Genomic DNA, 26,681 nt, shown 5'->3' with positions numbered 1-26,681 from the left:
CTCGGATTAAGAATCTGTCGAGAATCGGGGGTTTTACAGCTAGATTTTAAATCGCAGTATCACGAACTATTGTTTTACTACCGGATGCCCTTCCTGAATAAGATTTTAAATCGCAAGAATTTGTTTTAAGACTCAAGTCTTGTTATGTTTCTTTCGTAATCTGCAAGTCTAAACAAGCATATCGCTGCACACTCTTGCCTTCGCGATGCATGTTCGATAATGGTTTTCGACCGGTTGCCCTTCCTGACGTCAAAGAACTCGGATTAAGAATCTGTCGAGAATCGGGGGATTTTCAGCTAGATGCACTTCTTAGATTTTAAATCACGAACTATTGTTTTACTGCTGGATGCCCTTCCTGGCTAAGATTTTAAATCGCAAGGATTTGTTTTAAGTCTCAAGTCTTGTTATGTTTCTTTCGTAATCTGCAAGTCTAAACAAGCATATCGCTGCACACTCTTGCCTTCGCGATGCGTGTTCGATAATTGTTTTCAACTACTTGCCCTTCCTGACGTCAAAGAACTCGGATTAAGAATCTGTCGAGAATCGGGGGATATACAGCTAGATGCACTTCTTAGATTTTAAATCACGAACTATTGTTTTACTGCTGGATGCCCTTCCTGACTAAGATTTTAAATCGCAAGAATTTGTTTTAAGACTCAAGTCTTGTCATGCTTCTTTCGTAATCTGCAAGTCTAAACAAGCATATCGCTGCACACTCTTGCCTTCACGATGCGTGTTCGATAATTGTTTTGAACTAGTTGCCCTTCCTGACGTCAAAGAACTCGGATTAAGAATCTGTCGAGAATCGGGGGTTTTATTGCTAGATTTTAAATCGCAGTATCACGAACTATTGTTTTACTACCGGATGCCCTTCCTGAGTAAGATTTTAAATCGCAAGAATTTGTTTTAAGACTCAAGTCTTGTTATGTTTCTTTCGTAATCTGCAAGTCTAAACAAGCATATCGCTGCACACTCTTGCCTTCGCGATGCGTGTTCGATAATTGTTTTCGACCGGTTGCCCTTCCTGACGTCAAAGAACTCGGATTAAGAATCTGTCGAGAATCGGGGGTTTTACTGCTAGATTTAAAATCGCAGTATCACGAACTATTGTTTTACTACCGGATGCCCTTCCTGACTAAGATTTTAAATCGCAAGAATTTGTTTTAAGACTCAAGTCTTGTTATGTTTCTTTCGTAATCAGCAAGTCTAAACAAGCATATCGCTGCACACTCGTGCCTTTACGATGCGTGTTCGATAATTGTTTTCGACCGGTTGCCCTTCCTGACGTCAAAGAACTCGGATTAAGAATCTATCGAGAATCGGGGGTTTTACTGCTAGATTTTAAATCGCAGTACCACGAACTATTGTTTTACTACCGGATGCCCTTCCTGACTAAGATTTTAAATCGCAAGAATTTGTTTTAAGACTCAAGTTTTGTTATGTTTCTTTCGTAATCTGCAAGTCTTAACAAGCATATCGCTGCACACTCTTGCCTTCGCGATGCGTGTTCGATAATTGTTTTCAACTAGTTGCCCTTCCTGACGTCAAAGAACTCGGATTAAGAATCTGTCGAGAATCGGGGGTTTTACTGCTAGATTTTAAATCGCAGTATCACGAACTATAGTTTTACTACCGGATGCCCTTCGTGACTAAGATTTTAAATCGCAAGAATTTGTTTTAAGACTCAAGTCTTGTTATGTTTCTTTCGTAATCTGCAAGTCTAAACAAGCATATCGCTGCACACTCTTGCCTTCGCGATGCGTGTTCGATAATTGTTTTCGACCGGTTGCCCTTCCTGACGTCAAAGAACTCGGATTAAGAATCTGTCGAGAATCGGGGGATTTTCAGCTAGATGCACTTCTTAGATTTTAAATCACGAACTATTGTTTTACTGCTGGATGCCCTTCCTGACTAAGATTTTAAATCGCAAGAATTTGTTGAGTTGCCCTTCCTGGCGCAAAACTGGCAGTATCTAACCTCTTACATCATACACTATTGTTTTCGACCGGTTGCCCTTCCTGACGTCAAAGAACTCGGATTAAGAATCCGTCGAGAATCGGGGGGTTTTACAGCTAGATGCTCTTCTTAGATTGTAAATCGCTGTATCACTACAGCCAGATGCACTTCCTGACTAAGATTTTAAATCGCAAGAATTTGTTGAGTTGCCCTTCCTGACGCAAAACTGGCAGTATCTAGCCTCTTACATCATACACTATTGTTTTCGACCGGTTGCCCTTCCTGACGTCAAAGAACTGGGATTAAGAATCTGTCGAGAATCGGGGATTTACAGCTAGATGCTCGCCGGATACCCTTCCCGACGGCATAAGTTGCCAGGATTTGAATCGCGGTATCCATCATTGTGTCTGACTTGTAAGCTCACGCGTATTTTTATTTTTTGCTGAGATATCATGCTACTTCCGTTCGCCACCTAGAGCGGAAACTCGCAGTACTGCGTCTATTTCATCTTACAAATTGGAGGAGACAACATGTGTACATATAATTTATGATCTTTCACCCCCCCTTAAAAAACATGTAAGTATCTCGGAACATTCTTTTCCGTGTGTGTTGCAATTACTAAGCGAGTGAGCCGAGCGAGTTGGCTACGCAGTGTGCTTTCTTGATTTTCGTATGAGTGTATTCACAATTACTAAGCGTCTTAGCAGTGTGATGAACGAGTTAGCTACGCGGTATAGATTTTTATTTTTATTTTCGTACTAAGCAAATCATTTGAAGTGTTAGGTATGCGATATGTGCACAGTGTGTTTTTAGCTATGCGATATGTGCACAGTGTGTGTTAATCATTGAAGTTGTACTGAACACATCAAACAATGTTCGATTCTAGGCTTGCTATGTTTCAATCTAAACAAAGGTATCCCCTAACATGTTGTATCGGATCACATGTAACGACATCGAGTGCAGTGTTCGATTCTATTCTTGTTAGTTTCAATCTAAACAAAGGTATCCCCTAACATGATGTACAGTGTTCGGTTCTTAGGATAAAGGTATCCCCTAACATGTTGTATCGGATCACATGTAACGACATCGAGTGCAGTGTTCGTTTCTGGTCTTGTTAGTTTCAATCTAAACAAAGATATCCCCTAACATGTTGTACAGTGTTCGGTTCTACTTGTTTCGTGATCTGAACACATCAATCAATGTTCTGATTACATGTTGTATCGAGTGCAGTGTTCAATTCTAGTCTTGTTATGTTTCAAGCTGATCTTCTTAGAACAAAGGTATCCCCTAACATGTTGTACAGTGTTCGGTTCTACTTGTTTCGTGATCTGAACACATCAATCATTGTTCTGATCACATGTAACGACATCGAGTGCAGTGTTCAATTCTAGTCTTGTTATGTTTCAATCTGATCTTCTTAGAACAAAGGTATCCCCTAACATGTTGTACAGCGTTCGATTCTACTTATGTAGTGTTCTGAACACACCAGACAATGTTTTAATCACATGTTGAAGTTAACGACATCGAGTACAGTGTTCGATTCTACTTATTTTGTGTTCTGAACACATCAATCAATGTGCAGTGTTCAATTCTAGTCTTGTTATGTTTCAATCTGATCTTCCGACATCGAGTGCAGTGTTCAATTCTAGTCTTGTTATGTTTCAATCTGATCTTCTTAGAACAAAGGTATACCCTAACATGTTGTACAGCGTTCGATTCTACTTATGTAGTGTTCTGAACACACCAGACAATGTTTTAATCACATGTTGAAGTTAACGACATCGAGTACAGTGTTCGATTCTACTTATTTTGTGTTCTGAACACATCAATCAATGTGCAGTGTTCAATTCTAGTCTTGTTATGTTTCAATCTAAACAAAGGTATCCCCTAACATGTTGTACAGCGTTCGATTCTACTTATGTAGTGTTCTGAGCACACCAGACAATGTTTTAATCACATGTTGTATCGAGTACAGTGTTCGATTCTACTTATTTTGTGTTCTGAACACATCAATCAATGTTCTGATCACATGTTGTATCGAGTACTGGCTGTCTCATAAGGAGCTATGTATAGCCGCCATCTTGCATCCGCCATCTTGCGCAAGCATCCTTAGGGCATCTCTAGCCATGGATCCTTAAGCCGCCTCATAAGAGCAACCACCATCTCGCGCAAGCATCCCTCATAACGAGCCTTGTATAACCGCCATGTTGCGCAAGCATCCCAAGGGCGTCTATGTATAGCGATCATCTTGCATGAGCACCTTTAAGGAGTCATGTATAGCCACCATCTTGTGCAATTAGCGTCGAGAGATGGCTGCTGTAGAATTTTTCTTTTTAAAATTATCTAAAGAGTGTTGCACTGAGCTCTATAGATTAAAGATGGCGGATGACAGCTGCGCGTAGCACGTGGAATTTGCCACCACCGAGCAGCACGGTGCTCAAAGATGGCGGATGACAGCTAACAGAACTTTTCAAATTACCCGCTACTACAGAGAGCAGCAGGGTGCTCAAAGATGGCGGATGACAGCTAACGAAATTGCCCCGCATGAGGGCAGCACGGTGCTCTGTTCATTAAAGATGGTGGATGACAGCTAACGAAATTGCCCCGCATGAGGGCATCACGGTGCTCTGTTCATTAAAGATGTCGGATGACAGCTAACGAAATTGCCCGCAGCACAGTGCTCTGTTGGTTAAAGATGGCGGGTGACAGCTGTCAAAAGAGCATGTGGCTTTGTAGAGCACGTGGAATTTACCACCACAACAAAGAGGGCAGCACTGTACTCTGTTGCTTAAAGATGGCTGTCAAAAAAGCGCGTGGGTTTGTAAAGCATGTAGAATTTGCCGCCACCACATAGAGGGTAGCACGATGCTCAAAGATAGCTGCTGTCAAAAAAGCATTTTTCAAATTATCCGCCACCACATTTCAACTAAAGATGGCAGCACGGCGCTCAAAGATGACGGATGATAGCTAACAGAACTTTCCAAGTTGCCCGTTACTACGTGCTTAAGGTCGTAGCCATAAAGAGGGCGGCACTGTTCTCTCTAGATTAAAGATGGCGGATGACAGCTGTCTGAAAATCACATGGGTTTGTAAAGCACGTGGAATTTACCGCCACCATAAAGAGGGTAGCATGGTGCTCAAAGATAGCTGCTGTCAAAAAGCATTTTTCAAATTATCCGCCACCACATTTCAACTAAAGATGGCAGCACGGTGCTCAAAGATGGCGGATGATAGCTAACAGAACTTTTCAAATTGCCCGCTACTACGTGCTTAAGGTAGTAGCCATAAAGAGGGCAGCACTGTTCTCTCTGGATTAAAGATGGCGGATGACAGCTGTCAGAAAATCACATGGGTTTGTAAAGCACGTGGAATTTACCGCCACCACAAAGAGGGCAGCACGGTGATTAAAGATGGCTGCTGTCAAAAAAGCACATGGCTTTGTTTCCAAACAAGAGCACGTGGAATTTGCCGCCACCGGGTAGCACTGTTCTCTCTGGATTAAAGATGGCGGATGACAGCTGTCAGAAAAGCACATGGGTTTGTAAAGCGTGTAGAATTTACCACCACCACATAGAGGGCAGCACGGTGCTCTCTAGATTAAAGATGGCGGATGATAGCTGACAAAAAAGCGCATAGGTTTGTTTCCAAACAAGAGCACGTGGAATTTGCCGCCACCAGGCAGCACTGAGGTTTGCGATGCAAGATGGCGGATGACGTACCACATTTCAAAGGTAAGTAGCTAAAGAGAGCAGCACGGTGCTCAAAGATGGCGGATGACAGCTGCACGTGGCTTTGTAGAGCACGTGGAATTTACCGTCACTACATAGAGTGCAGCACTGAGGTTTCGGATGCAAGATGGCGGATGACAGCTGTGACGTACCACATTTCAAAGGTAAGTAGCTAAAGAGGGCAGCACGATGCTCAAAGATGGCGGATGACAGCTGCACGTGGCTTTGTTTACCTCGCGCTAGTGAGGTTAAGTTGGTAGCACTAAGGTTTAGACCCGTCAAGATGGCAGCACTGCGGATGACAGGTGATGAATTTACATCTACTACGATAAAGAGGGCAGCACGGTGCTCTCTGGATTAAAGATGGCGGATGACAGCTGTCAAAAATGCACGTGGCTGTCAAAAAACACGTGGCTTTGTTTACCTCATGCTAGTGAGGTTAAGCTGGTACCACTAAGGTTTAGGCCCGTCAAGATGGCAGTACTGAGGTTAGCGATGCGTTGTTGTCTGTCAAAAAGCACGTGGCTTTGTTTACAAATCTGTCAAAAAGCACGTGGCTGTCAAAAAGCACGTGGCTTTGTTTACCTCATGCTAGTTAGGTTAAGTTGGCACTACTGAGGTTTAGGCCCGTCAAGATGGCAGTACTGAGGTTAGCGATGCGTTGTTGTCTGTCAAAAAGCACGTGGCTGTCAAAAAACACGTGTCTTTGTTTACCTCATGCTAGTTAGGTTAAGTTGGCACTAGTGAGGTTTAGGCCCGTCAAGATGGCAGCAGTGAGGTTAGCGATGCGTTGTTGTCGATGACAGCTGTCAAAATGCACGTGGCTTTGTTTACAAATTCAAATCTCGCGCCAAAATTCAAATTTCCCGCCAAAATTCAAATTTCCCGCGGGCGGCGGCGGCGGAGGCGGCGGAGGAGGAGGAGGAGGAGGCGGGCGGAGGTGGGTGGCGGTGGAGGCGCCCGAACCCGCTTATTATACTACTAATATAGACTCTGTTTAAAATGAGCTAAAGAAAATGCAGACAAATGAAAATCCATTTCAGAATTTAAATTAGATATGCCGTCGGGCCCCATAACTTGGATTCTCAGTTTATAGAGGGAAGTATGATTTCCAATAAAATTTTTGCTAATGTAATAACTAGAGCCCGGATTTCTATGCAAATGCACGTTTTTAAATAAGCTGGTTACACCTCTAAAACTGCAGATATTCTTTTTAGGGCTTAACGATTCCAGCTAGCCCTTCCTTTTCTCTGCATGTTTGCATGTTTTGGCCTTTTTAGGAGAAAATTCATGCATAGTGCATATTTGGAAGATTTTGGATTTAATAGCGTATATTTAGATGTATAGTATTGCATAATATGACTTTCCTTATTACTTTGGCGCATATAATATATTAACTTACATGGCAGTGCCTTTTATGAATGTTGGTGTGTAGAATTTTGGACCATTTTTCCACGTTATCTTGTATGTCCATCACATCCATGTTTTCCTGGCATCCTATATGACAATCAAAGTTAGTACAAACGGTAGAGGTGCTAAAACCCAATTAACCAAGCACTTTCTTATCTGTTTATGAGTAAACATTGATGTAACGTCGATCTCTGTAATTCTTAGGAGTAAGGGTCCCAGTTATACATTGAACCTTAAATTGTGCATTACACATTGACAGCTTATTTGTTCGTGCTTTAGAAAGAGAGGACGTTACTGAGATAGCAGTTTACACTGAACCCTCTTCCGCTGTTATCCTGGAATTTTCCTCCGCGGACCTCTCACTCGTTACACGTCTTTGTTATCCCAGCAGGCAATCGTTACCAGTTATTGAGGACATCGCACGGAGAAGTAGCTGCAGCAGGTAGAGATATGTTGAACAAAGTGATCCGTTCCAATCCTGATTTCGAATTCATCAAACTTGTATAAGAAGCATTGTGGTGAAAACGCAGAAGACGTTCAATAATTTTACCCTACTTTGTCCCAAATGTCTTCATTTAAGTATGCACCTATCAGGTCTTGTGACGTACGAAGATAATTTTCGGTGTTGAAGAATATGATGCCAGATAAACGGGTCAACTCAAATCAAGACAATTTGGAAAATCATGTTATTTGTTGTACAATGTTTCAAAAGGAACTGAATTTTGATAGTGCAATTTTCCTGTTTATTGAGCATGTTTAGCCAGATGATAGCGCATGAATGCATGCATATTTTGAGATTTGATAGTGCATGGAAATCCGGGATCTATTAATAACGTTACAGCACTCATTCAAGTCTTTCGAGCGAAAACGAACTCACTCACTGTTGTCAATTCTCATGAAACGCAGAATGCACATGCAAATACATAATAGGTTATCACATTTTCTTACCATTATTCAAGTCCAATTGTTACTTCAGATATCGAGAGAAAATAAAATCTCTTTTCGTCCTGTAGGGAGGACACCGTCCGGAAGTCGATGCGGACCGGCCCTACCAGCATTCCAGCAGCTTTAGAAAGAGAGGAGGTTACGGCAGAAGTTCGCAAGTAAGTATGTTCATCATTTCTACCAATTTGTACCAGAATATCGGCGGATTATCTTGAAAATATGGAAGTATTTAGTTTGGCGACATCAGAAGGGACACCAAGTTGGGAAGACGCATTCTATTGAAGTTGAGTAAATTGCTTTGTACGACGAATACACGTGCGTTAATCAATATCTATGTGACGGCAGAAAAAGTGGCTAATTGAAAATTTTACAATATATACTCCCGTCGGTGATGGGTGGATATTTTTTCCCACTTCATTTCTCTTGCTGCTTCGTATTCAAATATTCTAAAAATATGAAAGTTTATTTCCGTTTAGCCCAGAGCCTAAGTTCCTACCGAACGGGTATCGTGAAATATGAATGAAGGTGTTAGAACTGAGCTACCCATAAAGCGATGCTGGTAACTCTCATTGTGCTGATTTAGACATGATGGTGGGCAACAAAATAAATGTTCTTTAAATGATCAACACATCACAATAGTGCCAACTATGAAGACTGGGGAGTGTTGGCCCTTGATTTCTTTGTCTGAAACCTTTGAAAAACTCTGTTTATTATCCCGAGTTCCTCATACCGCTTTCCCGTCGTGATGAGAGAGAAGAAAGTGCGGATTATCAGAAGTGCCCGGGCAGGAAGGTTTTGAGGAAGCAAATCAAAATTAGATGCAGTTTTCTCTCCTCAACTGTAATTGAAAAGTTTCGTGAACCATAGATTTTCAGCTGATGTTTGAGATATCTGCTGTCGTCTTGAAAAGTACTGCCCCTCTCTTTTAGCTGAAATAATAACGTTTTCCAGTGCTGACTTTTCGTTCTAACATAAAAAAACTGAACTTTCGACCTGATATCGCTGGCTGATAGCAATAGAGTTTAGCCGATAAAAGTCCTCACAACGTAGTTCTGCGTCACGTGGTCTTTCTCAAGGTCAGTAATGCAGTCATTTCATCTTCGTGCATGAGAGACGCAGTCTGTTGCCTCTTCACTAGTGACGGATGTGCACATAAATCGAGTTAACAATCTGGATTGAGAAAGAGCTCCCTATTCAAACAACCCTTGGGGATATGAGAAGAGTTCGTTTATAGTCTCTGCATTCTTGTACGCGGCAGTCTATTACAAAATCAAAAGGGTTTCTCTGAAATTTTGTGAAGTCGGACATCGTCAAAATGAAGGAAACCCCTGCCACTCCTTTATATAAAGAAATGTTAAAATAGCCTTAAAATCTGGACCCATCTATGTACCAGCCGACTATTCGTCTGTAATCAATACTGCTAAGAAAAGTCTAAGTCAGTTTAGAGCGACCGACCTCGTTGATGTGAAGAAAATTATTTCTGATTTGACCAAGTCTCACTTCAATGAAAACACAGTTCAAGAGAAATTTCAATTCAGTAGCATCGTAATGGTGAAAGTCACCAAGGACCAACTGGACCAATACTTCTACGAAGGCTCTTACACTGAAGAGAAACTTCAGTCCGCAGAAAGAAAAGGAGAGACGCAGGTCGTATTGAAATTTATGAATCTCAGATTATCCGGGACCTCTGCCAATCCCAAGAAGAAATTTGACGCCTTACAGAGCTTCATTCACAATAAATCCATATCGTCTGTCCATGCTTTCCTTCTCGCAATGCGAGTAGGATACAAAATTCTGACTTAACGATGTGGACTGGCTTAAATTATCATCATAATTTTTATTTACTTTTCCATTCCGTTTTACGTAATTTTCTGTATTTTTACTTCCGGTGTGATAATTGCTTTCTGGTTTTATTCCGTGAGAAATCTAAAGTATAATGAATAACGATTTATTTTCCTGCTTTAAAAACTATCTGTCCTCGTTCATCATTCCTTACTTGTATAATCCAGTCAATATTTGTGGTCTTTTTGGTGAGTAAACCGTTCTGTAAGAATGAATGACATTCATAATATACATCCATGTTTTCTTGGAATGTGAGACTAATTCATTAGCGACGTAAGACAGAAATAGGATTTACTTAAATGCAGAAGTATTTTCATATTTTGATAACTTGAAGAGTTTTGTCTGTAAATAAAAGTAAATGAAAACTTCTGAATGGTTCATGTTTGTGGTTTACTGTAGTGACGTCCTAGTTCGTGAACCATGGGCAACGGCTGAGTGGCCTAGTAGGTGGTCCTGAGAGTCGGGATACCAGTTGCTATGGAATGGTAGTGTGCGTATTGGACATATTCTGAGTCGTGGCCCTCCTTGTGCTCAGGCGGCTAGGACTATACAATCCACCGGTGGTCCATAACCCGTTAGAGGAGAGATCTTCACTTGGACTATGTGGAAGTAGGACATCATCCTGCTTCATGAATTTACCGAGCTCAGAACATTTTAAGCAAGTCATCGGACCTATGGGAGTAATGGAGTCCCACTCCCATTTGGCAGGCGAGGGACTCCTTGGAAACAACTTTGCGAACGGAATGGAATTCGATGGGGAGCTATCAATATTAATGGGGCTTATGGAAGAAAGAAGGTATAAGTGGCTGAGTCAGCAAATAGGATGCATCTGGATGTGCTAGGAGTAAGTGATATTCGGGTAAGGGGAGATAACGAGGAAGAGATAGGAGATTATAAAGTGTACTTGACGGGTGTTAGAAAGGGAAGGGCAGAGTCTGGGGTAGGGCTCTTTATCAGAAATACCATTGCGCGCAACAAAGTTTCTGTTAGGCACGTAAATGAACGAATGACGTGGGTAGATTTGTCAGTGAGAGGAATTAGGACAAGAATTGTGTCCGTGTATTCACCATGTGAGGGTGCAGATGAGGATGAAGTTGACAAGTTTTATGAAGCATTGAGTGACATCGTGGTCAGGGTCAACAGCAAGGATAGAATAGTGCTAATGAGCGATTTCAATGCGAGAGTTGAGAATAGAACTGAAGGATACGAAAGGGTGATTGGTAAATGTTGGGAAGATATGGAAGCTAATGGGAATGGGAAGCGTTTGCTGGACTTCTGTGCTAGTATGGGTTTAGCTGTTACGAATACATTCTTCAAGCATAAGGCTATTCACCGCTACACATGGGAGGCTAGGGGTACCAGATCCATAATAGACTATATGTTAACTGACTTTGAATTCAGGAAATCTGTTAGGAATGTATGAGTTTTTCGCGGATTTTTCGATGATACAGACCACTATCTGATCTGTAGTGAACTAAGTATCTCTACGCCTAGGGTAGAGAAAGTGAAATCTGTCTGCAAACGAATAAGGGTAGAAAATCTCCAGGACGAGGAAATTAGACAGAAGTATATGGATATGATTAGTGAGAAGTTTCGTACAGTAGACAGTAAGAAGGTTCAGGATATAGAAAGTGAATGTGTGGCATACAGGGATGCTGTAGTAGAAACAGCAAAGGAACGCCTAGGAACAACTGTGTGTAAAGATGGGAAAAGGCGAACATCTTGGTGGAATGTTGAAGTGAGAGCAGCCTGTAAACGTAAAAAGGAGGCTTATTTGAAATGGCTCCAAACAAGGGCCGAGGCAGACAGGGATTGGTACATAGATGAAAGAAACAGAGCGAAACAAATAGTTGTTCAATCCAAAAAGAAGTCATGGGAAGATTTTGGTAATAACCTCGAAAGGCTAGGTCAAGCAGCAGGGAAACCTTTCTGCACAGTAGTAAAGAATCTTAGGAAGGGAGGGAAAACGGAAATGAACAGTGTTTTGAGTAATTCAGGTGAACCCATAATAGATCCCAGGGAATCACTGGAGAGGTGGAGGGAAAATTTTGAACATGTTCTGAATGTAAATGGAAATCATCATGGTGGTGTTGCAAACAGCCAAGCTCATGAGGAGAAGGTAAATGATGTTGGTGAAATTATGCTTGAGGAAGTGGAAAGGATAGTAAATAAACTCCATTGTCATAAGGCAGCAGGAATAGATGAAATTAGACCTGAAATGGTGAAGTATGGTTTGAAGGCAGGGATGAAATGGCTTCATAGAGTAGTAAAATTAGCGTGGAGTGTTGGTAAGGTACCTTCAGATTGGACAAAAGCAGTATTTGCACCTACCTATGAGCAAGGGAACAGGAAGGATTGCAACAACTATCGAGGTATCTCATTGATTAGCATACCAGGCAAAGTAATCACTGGCATCTTGGAAGGGAGGGTGCGATCAGTTTATGAGAGGAAGTTGGATGAAAACCAGTGTGGTTTCAGACCACATAAAGGCTGTCAGGATCAGATTTTCAGTATGCGCCAGGTAGTTGAAAAATGCTACGAGAGGAATAGGCAGTTGTGTTTATGTTTCGTAGATCTAGAGAAAGCATATGACAGGGTACCGAGGGAAAAGATGTTCGCCATACTGGGGGACTATGGAATTAAAGGTAGATTATTAAAATCAATCAAAGGCATTTATGTTGACAATTGGGCTTCAGTGAGAATTGATGGTAGAATGAGTTCTTGGTTCAGGGTAATTACAGGAGTTAGACAAGGCTGTAATCATTCACTTTTGCTGTTCGTAGTTTATATGGATCATCTGCTGAAAGGTATAAAATGGCAGGGAGGGATTCAGTTAGGTGGAAATGTAGTAAGCAGTCTGGCCTATGCTGACGACTTGGTCTTAATGGCAGACTGTGCCGAAAGCCTGCAGTCTAATATCTTGGAACTTGAAAATAGGTGCAATGAGTATGGTATGAAAATTAGCCTCTCGAAGACTAAATTGATATCAGTAGGTAAGAAATTCAACAGAATTGAATGTCAGATTGGTGATACAAAGCTAGAACAGGTCGATAATTTCAAGTATTTAGGTTGTGTGTTCTCTCAGGTTGGTGATTTAGTGAGATTGAACCAAGGTGTAGTAAAGCTAATGCAGTGAGCTCGCAGTTGCGATCAGCAGTATTCTGTAAGAAGGAAGTCAGCTCCCAGACGAAACTATCTTTACATCGGTCTGTTTTCAGACCAACTTTGCTTTACGGGAGCGAAAGCTGGGTGGTCTCAGGATATCTTATTCATAAGTTAGAAGTAACAGACATGAAAGTAGCGAGAATGATTGCTCGTACAAACAGGTGGGAACAATGGCAGGAGTGTACTCGGAATGAGGAGATGAAGGCTAATTTAGGAATGAACTCGATGGATGAAGTTGTACGCATAAACCGGCTTCGGTGGTGGGGTCATGTGAGGCGAAAGGAGGAGGATAGGTTACCTAAGAGAATAATGGACTCTGTTATGGAGGGTAAGAGAAGTAGAGGGAGACCAAGACGACGATGGTTAGATTCGGTTTCTAACGATTTAAAGATAAGAGGTACAGAACTAAATGTGGCCACAACACTAGTTGCAAATCGAGGATTGTGGTGACGTCTAGTAAATTCTCAGAGGCTTGCAGACTGAACACTGAAAGGCATAACAATCTATAATGATAATGTATATGTGTATGTATGTATGTATGTATGTAAAAAATTCTGAAAAAAATTGAACTGTGACGGCGGAATGAAAGGTTGAATTTTGGGCAAAATTTCGAAGTCAATTTTCTCAAAATTGGTAATTTTGAGTTACGTCATTATTGCTCTCAGCTAACGACCTTTTAGGAGTACTGCGTGTGTTTGAATGTATTGGAACTAAGTACTTCAATTTACTTAGGAAGATATTAGTTATTAATTCACGTATATTGGAAGATATTTTGTTGGGATATTAATTATTTTGACATCTATTAACCATGTAAAATTTAGAAACAAATTTATTATACAACCGCCATTCCAATACTTTACAATCTTTAAGTTTAAGATACAAATATTACATATATGTTAAAATGGGACATGTTTCGCTTAGGCCTTGTAATAATCTTCAGCCATACTTAATCTAAAGCTAAGTCAGTGCCCTGAACTGGGTTCCTCGTTAAAGTATACTACATGCTTTATTACAAGATACAACGGTCATAAAAATCTAGTCTGTGGAGAAGGCGATGCTTAAATGCAACTAAAATTCAGTCATGAACTTGTCATAATATTATATGTACATGGAATGAATATTAGTGCTTTTCTAAAAAAGTACAAGTTAGTTATTTGTAGAACGAGACATAGTCATAATGATCTGACATATATTTGGATTGTACAGATTATTTGATATTAATGATGCGTGGATTAATTAAAATATCGAAAAATAAATCTTTGAACGTTGCTGATTGAGAATCAGGTACGTAGAAATACAGTAGAGTTGTTAACTCCAAGTGGTTGCGTGATAAGATAAAAAGGCGAGTATAGAAGTGTTGTGTCTCCTTCTAGAATAATCTTTGTAATAGATTTTGTCGTGAGCTGTTTAGCGTAGATTCAACAAATACGGTGTTCAATGAAGCCTTAGATGTGGGAGAATTCGTAATACAGCGCGTGTTGAAAACTGAAATGTGTTAATGTAAGTTTTGAAACATAGGGAACATTCTATTAATGAAAGGAAGTTTAACAACGCTTACCCCTAGTGTTGACAGAGAGGTGTCTAGCCTTGTTGGTTGTTTGTGACGATCTGGCAGTTATTATTCTACTGCTACGTGAATTGTAGGGGTGTGTCTCGGAGAATGAGTCAGGAGAGGGGAGGTAGGCGGAGCATTGAGGACATTAGGAGTAGGCGGAGGGGGTGTGGCGTGAATCGGTGACTTCTATTGCGTTAGGGAAATTGCTGACGTGTTTATAATAAAATATTTTCATGAAATTATTTGTATTTATGTTGAAGGCTGTGAGTAATTTAGGGATTTGTCAATTAATGGGCTATTTGTGTCAAGAACACCGTTTAGGTTGATATTACTGTTATAATGCCGGTCTAAAGAGATGTAAGCGTTTTCAGACTCGGTCATCAGTTTACTCTTGTTGACATGTTTTATAATATGAAGGTCTTGTTCAATCGTGGTAAAGTTATGGCCGGTATCCTTCATATGATTGCTCATAGCGGAATATTTTCTATGTTTTGAAGCATTGTAATGCTCCAAATATCTAGTTTTGAAACTGCGTCCGGTTTGTCCTATGTACGTAAAGTTACATTGGGCGCATTTGAGTCTATAAATTCCGGAATTCGAAAATTTATTGTGTATTGAATTCACGGTATTGGAGTTAAAAAAATTACTATTCGTGTTACGAGTTTTATACGCGATTTTGACGTCATATTTCTTTAGCGGATTGGTTATACGGTATATAGCCGAGTTGGTAAAGGTGAAAGCAGAAAACTTGTTTTTTCGGGTTTTTCGGGAGTTAATTTTGAAGCGGCTTTTATATTGATTTTACCTATAATTATTTTGACCATATCTGGTTTGTAGCCGTTGAGTTCAGCTAAATCTTTAATGTAACCAAATTCTTTCTTTCTGTTAGCATTAGAAAGTGGGATTTTTATAGCCCTGTGAATGAGAATGTAGATGCAAGGGGTCATTCTTTATAGTCAACGGAGCGGACGAAGGTTTCCGGTAAATTTGGAACATAAACTTATCCTTAGCCTTTGTTAAACTATTAACCGTTCCATTTGGTAAGCTGATTTTTCTTATCCTCCTCAATTAAAAATGGTATAACAAATGTATGAATCTCACTTTCTTCCAAATTGCACCTAAAATGGTATGAATATAAGAAGTCTGTTATACCGGGCGGCAAATGTATGTAATGATATCGCATGTCTATCCTTTTCATCTTTGCGAGTATTCAAGTGTTTTGAAGGTTACAGACTTCTTTTACAGCAATTTGTTGGCGAATGAAGAATGTTTCCGGATTCGTTATCCAAGTACTGCGTGTGCAGAGCACCGACAGTTTATTCTCCTATGATGATTTGAACCCTACTGCATAGTCTCTTTCGAGATAATTATCTAACCTATCGATTTCTCGCTTCGATGTCCGTGCGAGCGAGAATGCACAAGATTTCTAAGGTAATGGATCGCCCCAGAATTTCTATCTCCATGTAGGCGCAAGCACTAGGAAATCGGAATAGTTTCGTGACATTTCGCGTAATTATGGAAATATTTCTGAAGAAACTGAGGAGATTAAGGCATGTTCAGGGTTAAAGAATGTTGATATTGCACGTGATTCTCCTGATCCAGAATATTGTTTAAAAACAAGACCAGTGTAAAGAAGCGACTCAGCGTCGTCAGGCAATAGGACGTCAGATTATCGAAGGTTTGACGCTTCTTCCTAAAATAATTACTCTTTTAGAATAATAATGTTAATCCCATAGACTCTTCCAGAGTCTCCTCCAGTATCCGTGAGGTGAAAATTATACAATTAGCACCACTGTAAAGTCGTGAACTTTAGGAACAAAGTCAGCTAAGTTTTAAAGGGTTGAACTCTGCAAAACCACAAGAGGCCTGTTAACCACGAGTTACGCGTGAATATTTGGCGGCATCTATTCTTGTCTATAAAAGAAGAAAACGTGAGAGGCTACTTGTTCATTTTACCGTGATTTAGCAGACTGTATCAGCGACGCTCAGTATCGCGTTGTCGTGTGGAGTCGGGAAATCTGTACTTGGAGACATTGCATCGGCGCTGATAGGATGTTTGAAGTTCTACAGAGATAAATAAGGATCTGCCATACTTTCATTATGATAATCAATCTGCAGGTGACAACTTGGGGCTGGGAAAGTTATCAAAGCACCACGTCAGAAAGGAACTGAAATAATTTGATTCAGCCGCTCGCTTGCGACATGAATCAGTATCGCGGAGTGTGGGAATGGATTCAAACGTAACACGATATTATATTCAGTAGCAGAAGAATGTGTCAACAGTATGAAGCGTTTAACACTTGCGTTTTGCAACTCGTCATGACGCGAGGACACCACATTCCAGATCTGTGTTTAGATCTTAAAATGTACACTTTGCAGAGTTGTCATATTTTGTTGATGTATTTGCTTTGCTGATTCGCGCCATATGTCAATAACATGTTAAAACAGACCTTCGTTTTGGGATTAATATCAGTATGTGGACAAGTGGAATAAGCTATTTCAATATTGTGGTTAGAAAATTTTAGCATATTGTACCAGAAAATGTTGTTGGCTAAGGAGCATAGGAAAGGTCTCAGATAGTGGTCGATTCTTAGGAGCTGTTATTTTGCTAAATGAAAATTTATTCATAACTCTAGGCGCATAAATAACCGTCTTCTTATCTCGCACTTAAAATAGAGAAATGACTTGTAAATATATACTTTCATGTATGTTCAACAGAAATTGCAATTCTGAAAAATCTTAGCTATACCTGAAGTTGAAAAATAAACTTATTTCTTCATGAAATTCCTAAGTTAAACGTGGTTTCATATGTCTCTAGAATGTTCTGAAAAAAACACTTGTCTTTGTAAATTACTCTCATGTGAAAACTAAAGTCTTTCTAAAACAATGCCTAAAGCCTTTCTCTAAGTTTTACACATCAGAGTAATATTTGAATAATTGGAAATAAAATTATTTTGAAGCACCTAAAGTCTGTTGAAATTATTAAATTAATTTTCACTCGAAAATGAATTTTCAATGGAATGTCAATTGGCACTTGTAATGAGATAAACACTGGTTAACGTAGCACTTTAAAGGAATGCCACTTCAGTGTCTAGTTCAATAAATAGTTTTTAAAGTAATCACTTGCTTTTACCTGTTTAAAATGCTAAATGCACTCATATCACCTGAGAGTTTTTAGTAGGCTGGAACTGGTGAGTGCGGTTCCACGAACAGCAACTGGAACTCCATCGATGACGTCGAACGACGTACAATCTCCAACGTCGTACTAAGTACTATGTCCCACGTCGAATCAGGTGTTGAGTTTATATGAGGTTTAACACTCGGTTAAGATTTCTGGTGTCGTATAATGTTCTAGACACACGAGAAATCTCAATTGGCACTTGATTGTGAGTGTTATAAACTAGCATTCACTGGTTAATTGAATATTCGCAAGTCAATGACAAACACAGTCCGTTATTAGAAATAGTTATGGCTTTTACGTGATTTAAAGCACAGTCTGAAGCGTTTGAAACACACGTCACAGTTCGATGTTTCCACAGTTTTTAAATAGCCACACTTCTTAAGTAATATGAGTTTTTAAAATGCAGTTCGGACTATTTACACGAGAAAGATAATGTCTATGGCATTCAGAACACGTTGTATCGGGTTCGAAACGAAACTTAAAGTTCAAAGCTTATTGGAATGTTGAATGTAAGTTCAGTCCACATCCTACACATGCACGATGTTATTAACTGTCTCTAGCTCTCACAAACACAAGTCTTAGGAAATTTTCAATGTTATTTAGCTTAATTTAGGTCAATATTTCATAACAATGTCATAAAATGTTCTTAAGGTTTACTCAGTTATATGCTATCACTGTTCAAACACAAGTCATATTTGAGAAAATTGTCCCCACTCGGCTATGATAATTACTCCAAGTTATGAGAAGTCACAGTCCAATGTTAAGCACACGCAGAAATTGTATCAAGTTCGGAGATACCACCGATAATAATAGAGTTTGAAATAGCACACACAATATTTTTTCAATTCCGTAAAACTGCCGAAATTTTACAACTTACTAATAATAACAGAGCTCCACTTGATACATGCCAGTTTTTCAAAGTCGGTAACACTGTAGAACTTTTATAAGTTATTGAGAATAATGAAGTTCAACCCAATACACGCCGGATTTTTCTAAGTCTTTTAGCACGGCAGAAATCTTGAAACTTCGGCGAACAACTTCGCGTAACGCGCACGGTGACAGTACCATCTGACATGGTTGAGTTGTGGATTACAACTTTTTTATTTGAAGCTACAATTCTCATTAGTCCCGGGGGACCAGTGAAGGTGCTATTTCTTGGTAATTTTTTATCTGTGACTGCGTTGTTGTGGTAATTTTGTGGACTTTTTAGGGGATTAAACTGGCCAGGGGGTGGTATGTTTTAGGCTGATTTGATTAGGATGTCCTTGGGCCTACGGTAGCGTAGATCTTCGGTGTCGTAATTCCCCAGGCTGGAGATGAGGGGGTTGGTGCTCAGATGGAGCTTACTGTAGAGCTGGGTGGCTGCATGACCGATCCTGCTCTGAATGGTAGCGAGTTGATACCGCTCATGCAGGTCGGTGTTTCTTTGAAACCACTGAGCACCCTTTAGATGGCGCAGGACGCGGTTCTGTACGCGCTGCACCGCTAGCAGGTGTGACATGGCTGCGCCCCTCCCCCCCCCCCCACCCCATATAGTGCTGGCATACTCTAGGATCGACTTATATAGGAAGAGCCGGTTTTCTATCGTTAGCCCATTATCTGCTTTTATCATCGGCAGAATTTTGAAAAGGTGCACGTTAGCTTGCGCAATAATGCATTTAATATGATCGGCAAACGTAAGTCCTCTGTCTAGAGTGACACCTAGATAATTAGTTTTATCGGTCCACCTGATGACTTCGCCAGAGAGGGGTGTCTGGGCGACGTTTAGTTAAGAGCGTAGCACTGCTTTTGTCTACATTAATTTTGATTCTCCACTTCCCAAACCAGGGCTCGATAGTGGAGAGCGCGTCTTGGAGATAGTCTTTAACTTTAGGTGCTGGCCACGAGACAGAGGAAATCGCTGTGTCGTCCGCGTACAAATATAATTTCCCGTGCGTTGTTTTAGGCATGACAGTCATAAATAGGTTGAAAATCACAGATGAGATCACGCTGCCCTGTGGCAATGCCGCATCTATAGGTCCGACAGTACAGCGCCGACCTGGACCTGAAATTTTCTGTCAGCTAGGTAGCTCGTCAGTAGGCGTTGACCGTAGGGGGAAACCCTAATGTCCTTAGTTTGTATTTAAGTCCATCGTGCCAAACCTTGTCGAACAACTCCTCGAGGCGAGGCTCTTATATACTGGAAGCGGAGCTGGCTCTCTGCTTCAAGCGAAAAAAATCTGTTTACTTTCCACCTTAATATCTGGGAAACCAGTAGGTGGATTTTCTTCAAATTTTGGCTACTTTACTTTTAAAATATGGGCTTCATGATGGTGTACTTCATTATTTCGTAGATAACAGCGTTTATTAGATATCAACTTCTACACGGGTGAGTTAGCAACAAGAGACTACTGTCTCTCTCACTCCCACAGCTAGCGGCTGAGTCTCGATTGTTCGCTTGGCACGCTACAGCTTCCAAAAGGTATAATGTGCCAGGCCGTAGGCATTCCTGGTACAATATATAGAGTCCAGTAATTTCTATTTCTGTCTTGAAGCTTATGTCCGCAGTAATATTGAATGTAATAATAAGTCACAATAATTAGAAGATATTGGGTCCCTTAAATAATCCAGTCATTCTTAAAATAAATGGTTATCAACGAATGTGGAATTCAAAGTTTCGTATTGATATATTTGGCATTCATTTGGGATACATTTGAGGACAAATTCTATGTGTGTTCGACGAAAATTTGTACGCCATTTCATTATGAATAGGCGTTATTATTGCGTAACTGAGAGACCCATACATTTCACACAGTGTTCTATATATTCCAGTGAGTGGAATTTTGTCGCGTATGAACGTGCAATGTCCCTGTGAATTTGTATATGTACAGGTGTATTTTGGGATTGGGTGTAGCCACGTTTGAACTCCATGTTCGTGTTATGTGTGTCGTGCACTTTGTAATAGTATCCGAGGATAGCCTGGATGGCACACGTGGATATTTAGTAATGTCTGAAGTGATTTTGTGAGATTTCCTCTCTTTGCTCCAAATGTACGCGCTTGTGTTAGTTCCATGAGACTTATTCAACGATTCTTAGGGAAGCGTAGAGAAGGTTCTAGGCCTCAGTGATCTTATTTTGAAGAATAGATGGAATATTTGTTGAATGCATTCATGTCAGTTCATGCGTTAATAACTTCATATTGAGTTCAGCATTTCGTTGGTGAATGTCGGAGGTAGGTTCAAGTTGTATCAGACAGTATTTTTATGAAATGAAATTGGGTATGGCTTTTAGTGTTGGGAGTGTCCGAGGACATGTTCTGCTCGCCAGGTGCAGGTATTACGTTTTGACTCCCATCGGTGACCTGCGCGTCGTGATGAGGATGAAATGATGATGAAGACGACACATAAGTGCCAGCTAAATTAACCAATGATGGTTAAAATTCCCGAACCTGCTAGGAATCGAACCCGGGACCTCTGTGACCAAAGGCTAGCACGCTAACCGTTTAGCCATGGAGCCGGACAGGATTTTCATAAAAGAATAGGACACATTTGTTTATGGATTAGTAGAGTCGTCCTTTAGTATTTGCATTCTTACCGGTTACCCATTAAGTAGAGTAAAGCAAAGTAGGGGAGGCTGACACAGAGGATAATACGCAAGATGGCGGCCACGCGCAACCTCGTCTGATATAGTGGGATGTCACCCATTTCCCATGCCCCTATATAAGTCTATGAGTTTGAAGTAGTCTCAACAGTAGATGATAATTTGTTTCGTTGCTAAGGCTTAAATGTATCCTATGTGTTTCTTAGGGAAGAATTATATAACAAAATTACTATTGAAAGTTATAGGTTAAATAACGACGAACGTTAAAAAAGTCTCGGTTGATGATTTAAGTGATGATTTGTGTAAGAAATCCATTATCTCTTCAACCAGTAGTTAAGAAAACTTGAAACTTATCATAAATTATCCCTTAAGATATGTTTTAGAGTAAAATATAGGTTGGAGGTGAAAACATCCCTGAACTTAAAAATTCGATATTGATTCAAGCGCTGTTCTAGAAATCAGATTTTTAGCTTAAAATGTATCAAAAATTGTATTCCAACTGGTGACCACTCCGGTCACCTGGGCGCCTGCGCTAAATGCAGATCAACCGTTGTTGATTGATTGATTGATTGATTCTCTTGAAACATCTTAAAGGCTGTGCCATGTTCGAAGTCTAACATATTTAGTGCATATTTTGAAACTGTTGCAATTTCATCTCCCAAGGAAGTGTTTCTTCCATGGCGTTAAAGGGCTCCTGTTTCCATGTGAAGAAATGCCAGTAGTGTAAGGTCTTGGAGCTTGGTTTAACAAGAGAATACCAAGAAAACGAGGAATTTCATCATCCAATTCAAATGTGCCCTGCGATGGTTTTCTTCAAACCCAAAGACAGAGATAATTGGTAAGAGATCCAATAGCAATTAGGACATGCTGCAAACTACAAATGCTCTTGATGTGTGGCATAAACAAAATGCCAGAATTAGAGGCTTGGTGTTTCTTTAAAAAAAAGGCGGAAATTTAAGACATCTCAGTTTAATTTAGACGGAGAGAGGAAACCGAAGTCTGGATGAAAGAATTGAGAACACAGCAAAAGTCGTACGAAGACTCAGGTAATATTAGAGCGTCTATCAGAGCGGTCTCAATTTTACAAAAATTGGAATTAACTGCATGAAACGTAGTCCCATCCAGTGATGTACGAACTGGTGCTCGATCTGAATGTTGTGTGTACTTTGTAAATAACTGATCTTGAGAAAAATCCATTTTTGAACATGCCTAAATAGTTGAGAGGCATTTCCACATGTAGGTAAGGGCAACATAACAGCTGTGCCTGTCGTAAGAGGCCACTAAAAGAGGACCAGGTGCTCTCAACTTGGATTCCTCTAGCTGAGTCTGGCATTGTCTCCATTTACTTGAGTCAGGCTCCTCAGTTTCATCCTCCCCGTCTGACCTCTCTTGGTCGACTCTTGATCTCCCCAGACCCCGACAGTTTGAGTTCAGGTCTTTGTTTTCTTTTGCCGACACCTTCATTTCTCGAAGGATTGAACCTCATTAGTTTTCGTTCTGATTAGTGTTAATAGAGGTTTGTTCTTAAGCAATAACCACCACCACCAGGTGGAAGCTAGGTAGTCCAAATCGCTGGCGAAGTTTGATGGTAATCAAAGTAAATGAGCATGTATAGTGCAGTGAGGGAGGTCAGCAACTCCCTGAGGGAGTAGAAGTAATAAGCAGAACTGAGCTTTCAGCCAATGATGCATTCACTCTTCTCACTTCAAATGTCTGTCTCCTCTTCTCGATGACTATCAACAGCAGCTCGTCTCTGCCCCATTTATCAGAGTATCACAAGGAACGTTGTTCGGCTTCATGGCTAAATGGTTCGCGTGCTGGCCTTTGGCCACAGGGGTCCCGGGTTCGATTCCCGGTAGGGTCGGGAATTTTAACCATCATTGGTTAATGTCGCTGGCACAAGGGCTGGGTGTATGTGTCGACTTCATCATCATTTCATCTTCATCACGAAGCGCAGGTGGCCTACGGGAGTCAAATCAAAAGACCTGCACCTGGCGAGCCGAACATGTCCTCGGACACTCCCGGCACTAAAAGCCATACGCCATTTCATTTCACAAAGAATGTCTACCGGCAAGTGTTGTCCAGTAGGAGCCTACCACACCGACTGGCTGAGGTCGGGTGCCCATATCGCGACCAGCGCCACACACCTGAAGACTGGTTCTTACTGAATAAACAGCTAAAGTACTTTCTCTTTCCATTTCAGGATGGAGGACCCGGCACCAGCACTCCTCGTCTTCCGCCAGGGTAAGATGTGTCTAGTGCAGTAATAGTAATAATATTGTGTGGCTGGCATTAGCCGGTGAAGTCGAGGGTGGGCGGTATCTGCAGTGGACGGTAAACTGTATGTTATTGTGGGGGAGGATAGTGTTATGTCTGTTTCAGGGATGTTGGGGGCTACACAACCATCAAGTCCTCGACCCAACGGAATTAACTAACATTAAAATCACTAACCCAGCCAGAAATCAAACATGGGCCCTCTGAGCCGAAGAACATTCATCCAAGGAGCAGGAGTAAATTCGTCTCCTCCTCTCGGTGTGGTGCATCAACTCTCCTGCCAACTAAAATTCCCCGCAGCAACCCCCCATGAGGGCAGGTTACAGCCTAACAGTTACAGTAGGTACTTTTGGATGGTTCTGTCGCACCCAGTACCGGTGGCACCCTGGACGTGGCCTGAACTGGTGAGTGACGTCACAGCGCAGCGCCGGCTGCTAGCTTTACATTATTGGGCTAAGAGCGTGATCTTAACCGTACATAAACTTACGCTGTCTACGTGTCCAGGCCTAACCTTATAGTTACAGCTATACGTACATACATACATACATACATACATACATACATACATACATACATACATACATACATACATACATACATACATACATACATACATACATATATACATACATATCCTTATTGCCCACCCTAGTATACACCATCGGCTTACAGGCAATAAAGACAGAGCGAAACAGAAAACAAACAAACAAACATTACCTACTACATCTCTTTTAAATCTACTTGATTACATTACTACCTCTACATCTACTCAGTATCATCCCACATGTACGCGGATAGCCAGCACAGATGCAGAACGCTACCGCATTACAACCTACCCTAATCACCTACTCCTACCCACCACCTAAAAAAATTAGTAGACTGGTCGCTGCGCCAGCTCCGGTATGGAACACACGGCCACCAACCCGATTGACGCAGCCACCAGCCTCCCCACGTGAGAACTGATAGCGGGTTCGAACCCGGCAGAGGTAGTCGGATTTTTGATGGGCGGAAAAAAGTCCATTCGACACTCCATGTCGTACGATGTCGGCATGTAAAAGATCTCTGGTGACACATTTGGTGTTTACCCGACAAAATTCATTAAATCTCAGCCATAGACGCCCAAGAGTGTTTCGGTTTACTCGGTCTGCCATCTAGTGGGAGCCTAGAGTAAAACGGAACGTCGAAATTGACGAGCAGACAGCCAGATGGCGTCAAATTGAAATGTCTGCACACGGTAGCTGAGGCCATACGATTATTATTATTACTTATTATATCTCACCGACACTCGCTGTCACTGTGTTCCTTCCCTACTGCGGGTAACATGCCACCTTGGCTGAAACCAGACCCAACACCAGACCCAACAGGTGGCCTGCCACACACATCCGCTATGTACGTCACACATACTCTTGTCCATTGTCAGCGCACTACCTTCCCTCTCCTATTTCTTCCCGTGCAGACATGCTCAAGCCTAACTTCTTTGGGGTGGGTCAAGTCCCCACCCCTCCCTTTTTCCTCTCTCACACTACCCCCGCTCACTACATCTCACCTCATTAAACATAAGAACTAAACATCAGCTAACAACCATTTTATATTCCTCATCAACGCACCTAAATCAATTAACTCTTTCCGGTCTAACTCGCAGCGGCCAAAATTACGCTCAGGTCGCGCTGCGAGCATAGCCCATAGTAAGGTTTGACAATTCACTAAAAATCGAGAACAAGCTATGGACGCATTCTGGTGGTTACATCGTGTTTCTTCATGTATTAGTTACGAGAGTATTTAAGCTGATGGCCGTATTATATGTCTGTCAGAGAATTTACGATATTTTCGATCAACATGCATCAGTAGATGTTGTCGCTCAGTGAGCTCTAAGACATGGCTTCTCGCGGCAAACATGTGTTTGATGACAGTGATATTTTTGATATTTTATGATTTATTATAAGTTTATGCTCAAATGAACATATTGCTGACATATGAATTCGAAACAACTTCTTACATTTCATTACGATTGGAGTTCGTTTTACGGCCTAGCGCATGTTCCCGCGTATTTCAAATGTGCGTGAATACGTAAGATCGTCTACATATTAGTAAAGTTGATTGTTTAGAAGACTGTATTTTCTCTTTCTCAGAAGTTTGTTGTGGTAAATGGAACAATATTTTTACATTTGAGTAACTTTTGACAAAATTTATCAACTAAAATAAAAATTCATGAGAGCTCCCATTTTCATTATTGTAATTATTATTATTATTATTATTATTATTATTATTATTATTATTATTATTATTATTATTATTATTATTACCGAGCTCGATAGCTGCAGTCGCTTAAGTGCGGCCAGTGTCCAGTATTCGGGAGATAGAAGGTTCGAACCCCACTGTCGGCAGCCCTGAAAATGGTTTTCCGTGGTTTCCTATTTTCACACCAGACAAATGTTGGGGCTGTACCTTAATTAAGGCCACGGCCGCTTCCTTCTCACTCCTAGCCCTTCTCTGTCCCATCGTCGCCATAAGACCTATCTGTGTCGGTGCGACTTAAAACAACTAGCAAAAAAATATTATTAATATTATTATTATATCATACCCATTATTGTTGTTGTTGTTGTTGTTGTTGTTTTGTAATTGCAATGCACATTTTATATTAGCAAAATAGGGTAAATATAACAGTATTTCAAAGAACTGTACTTGCTTGGTTATCCGTCAGACCTTTTTTCCATTCGCAAAACATGGTATAACACATGAACAATTTTAAAATCTCAAGTGATAGTTGACTTAATACAAACATCGTTTTTCAAAACTAGATGCTCAAACAAGCACAAACAAAAAGAATCATGCAAATATCTCCTGCAGGTACAAATATATAATGTTTTAAATATACTTAAAATGCCCAGTGCAGAACGTTTGTTAGGGATATTAAGGCCCAGACTGGAATGGGTTAACAACTTTTTTCACACCTCACTTACACACATCAAACCGTTAGACTTATCCCAGTTCTTCCACCTTATTAAACTTAAAAATCAACAATCCATCCTTTTACAACCATCATCAA

At 40.8% G+C, this 26,681-nt stretch overlaps 1 protein-coding gene across 1 annotated transcript in view; it reads left to right on the top strand.

Annotated features, from left to right (window-relative positions):
* LOC136883172 (uncharacterized) overlaps positions 1-26,681 on the top strand; it is a 132,218-nt gene that overhangs the window by 83,769 nt on the left and 21,768 nt on the right. The window contains exons 4-5 of the mRNA XM_068229658.1: positions 8,108-8,197; positions 23,565-23,605. Of these exons, the coding sequence (XP_068085759.1) occupies positions 8,108-8,197; positions 23,565-23,605 (131 nt within the window). The remainder of the gene's footprint in view (positions 1-8,107; positions 8,198-23,564; positions 23,606-26,681) is intronic.

Source organism: Anabrus simplex, chromosome 11 (assembly GCF_040414725.1).
Source record: "Anabrus simplex isolate iqAnaSimp1 chromosome 11, ASM4041472v1, whole genome shotgun sequence".
NCBI lineage: Eukaryota > Metazoa > Arthropoda > Insecta > Orthoptera > Tettigoniidae > Anabrus > Anabrus simplex.
Note: the sequence above shows the minus strand (reverse complement) of the source record. Positions and strands in the feature narration are given on the sequence as shown.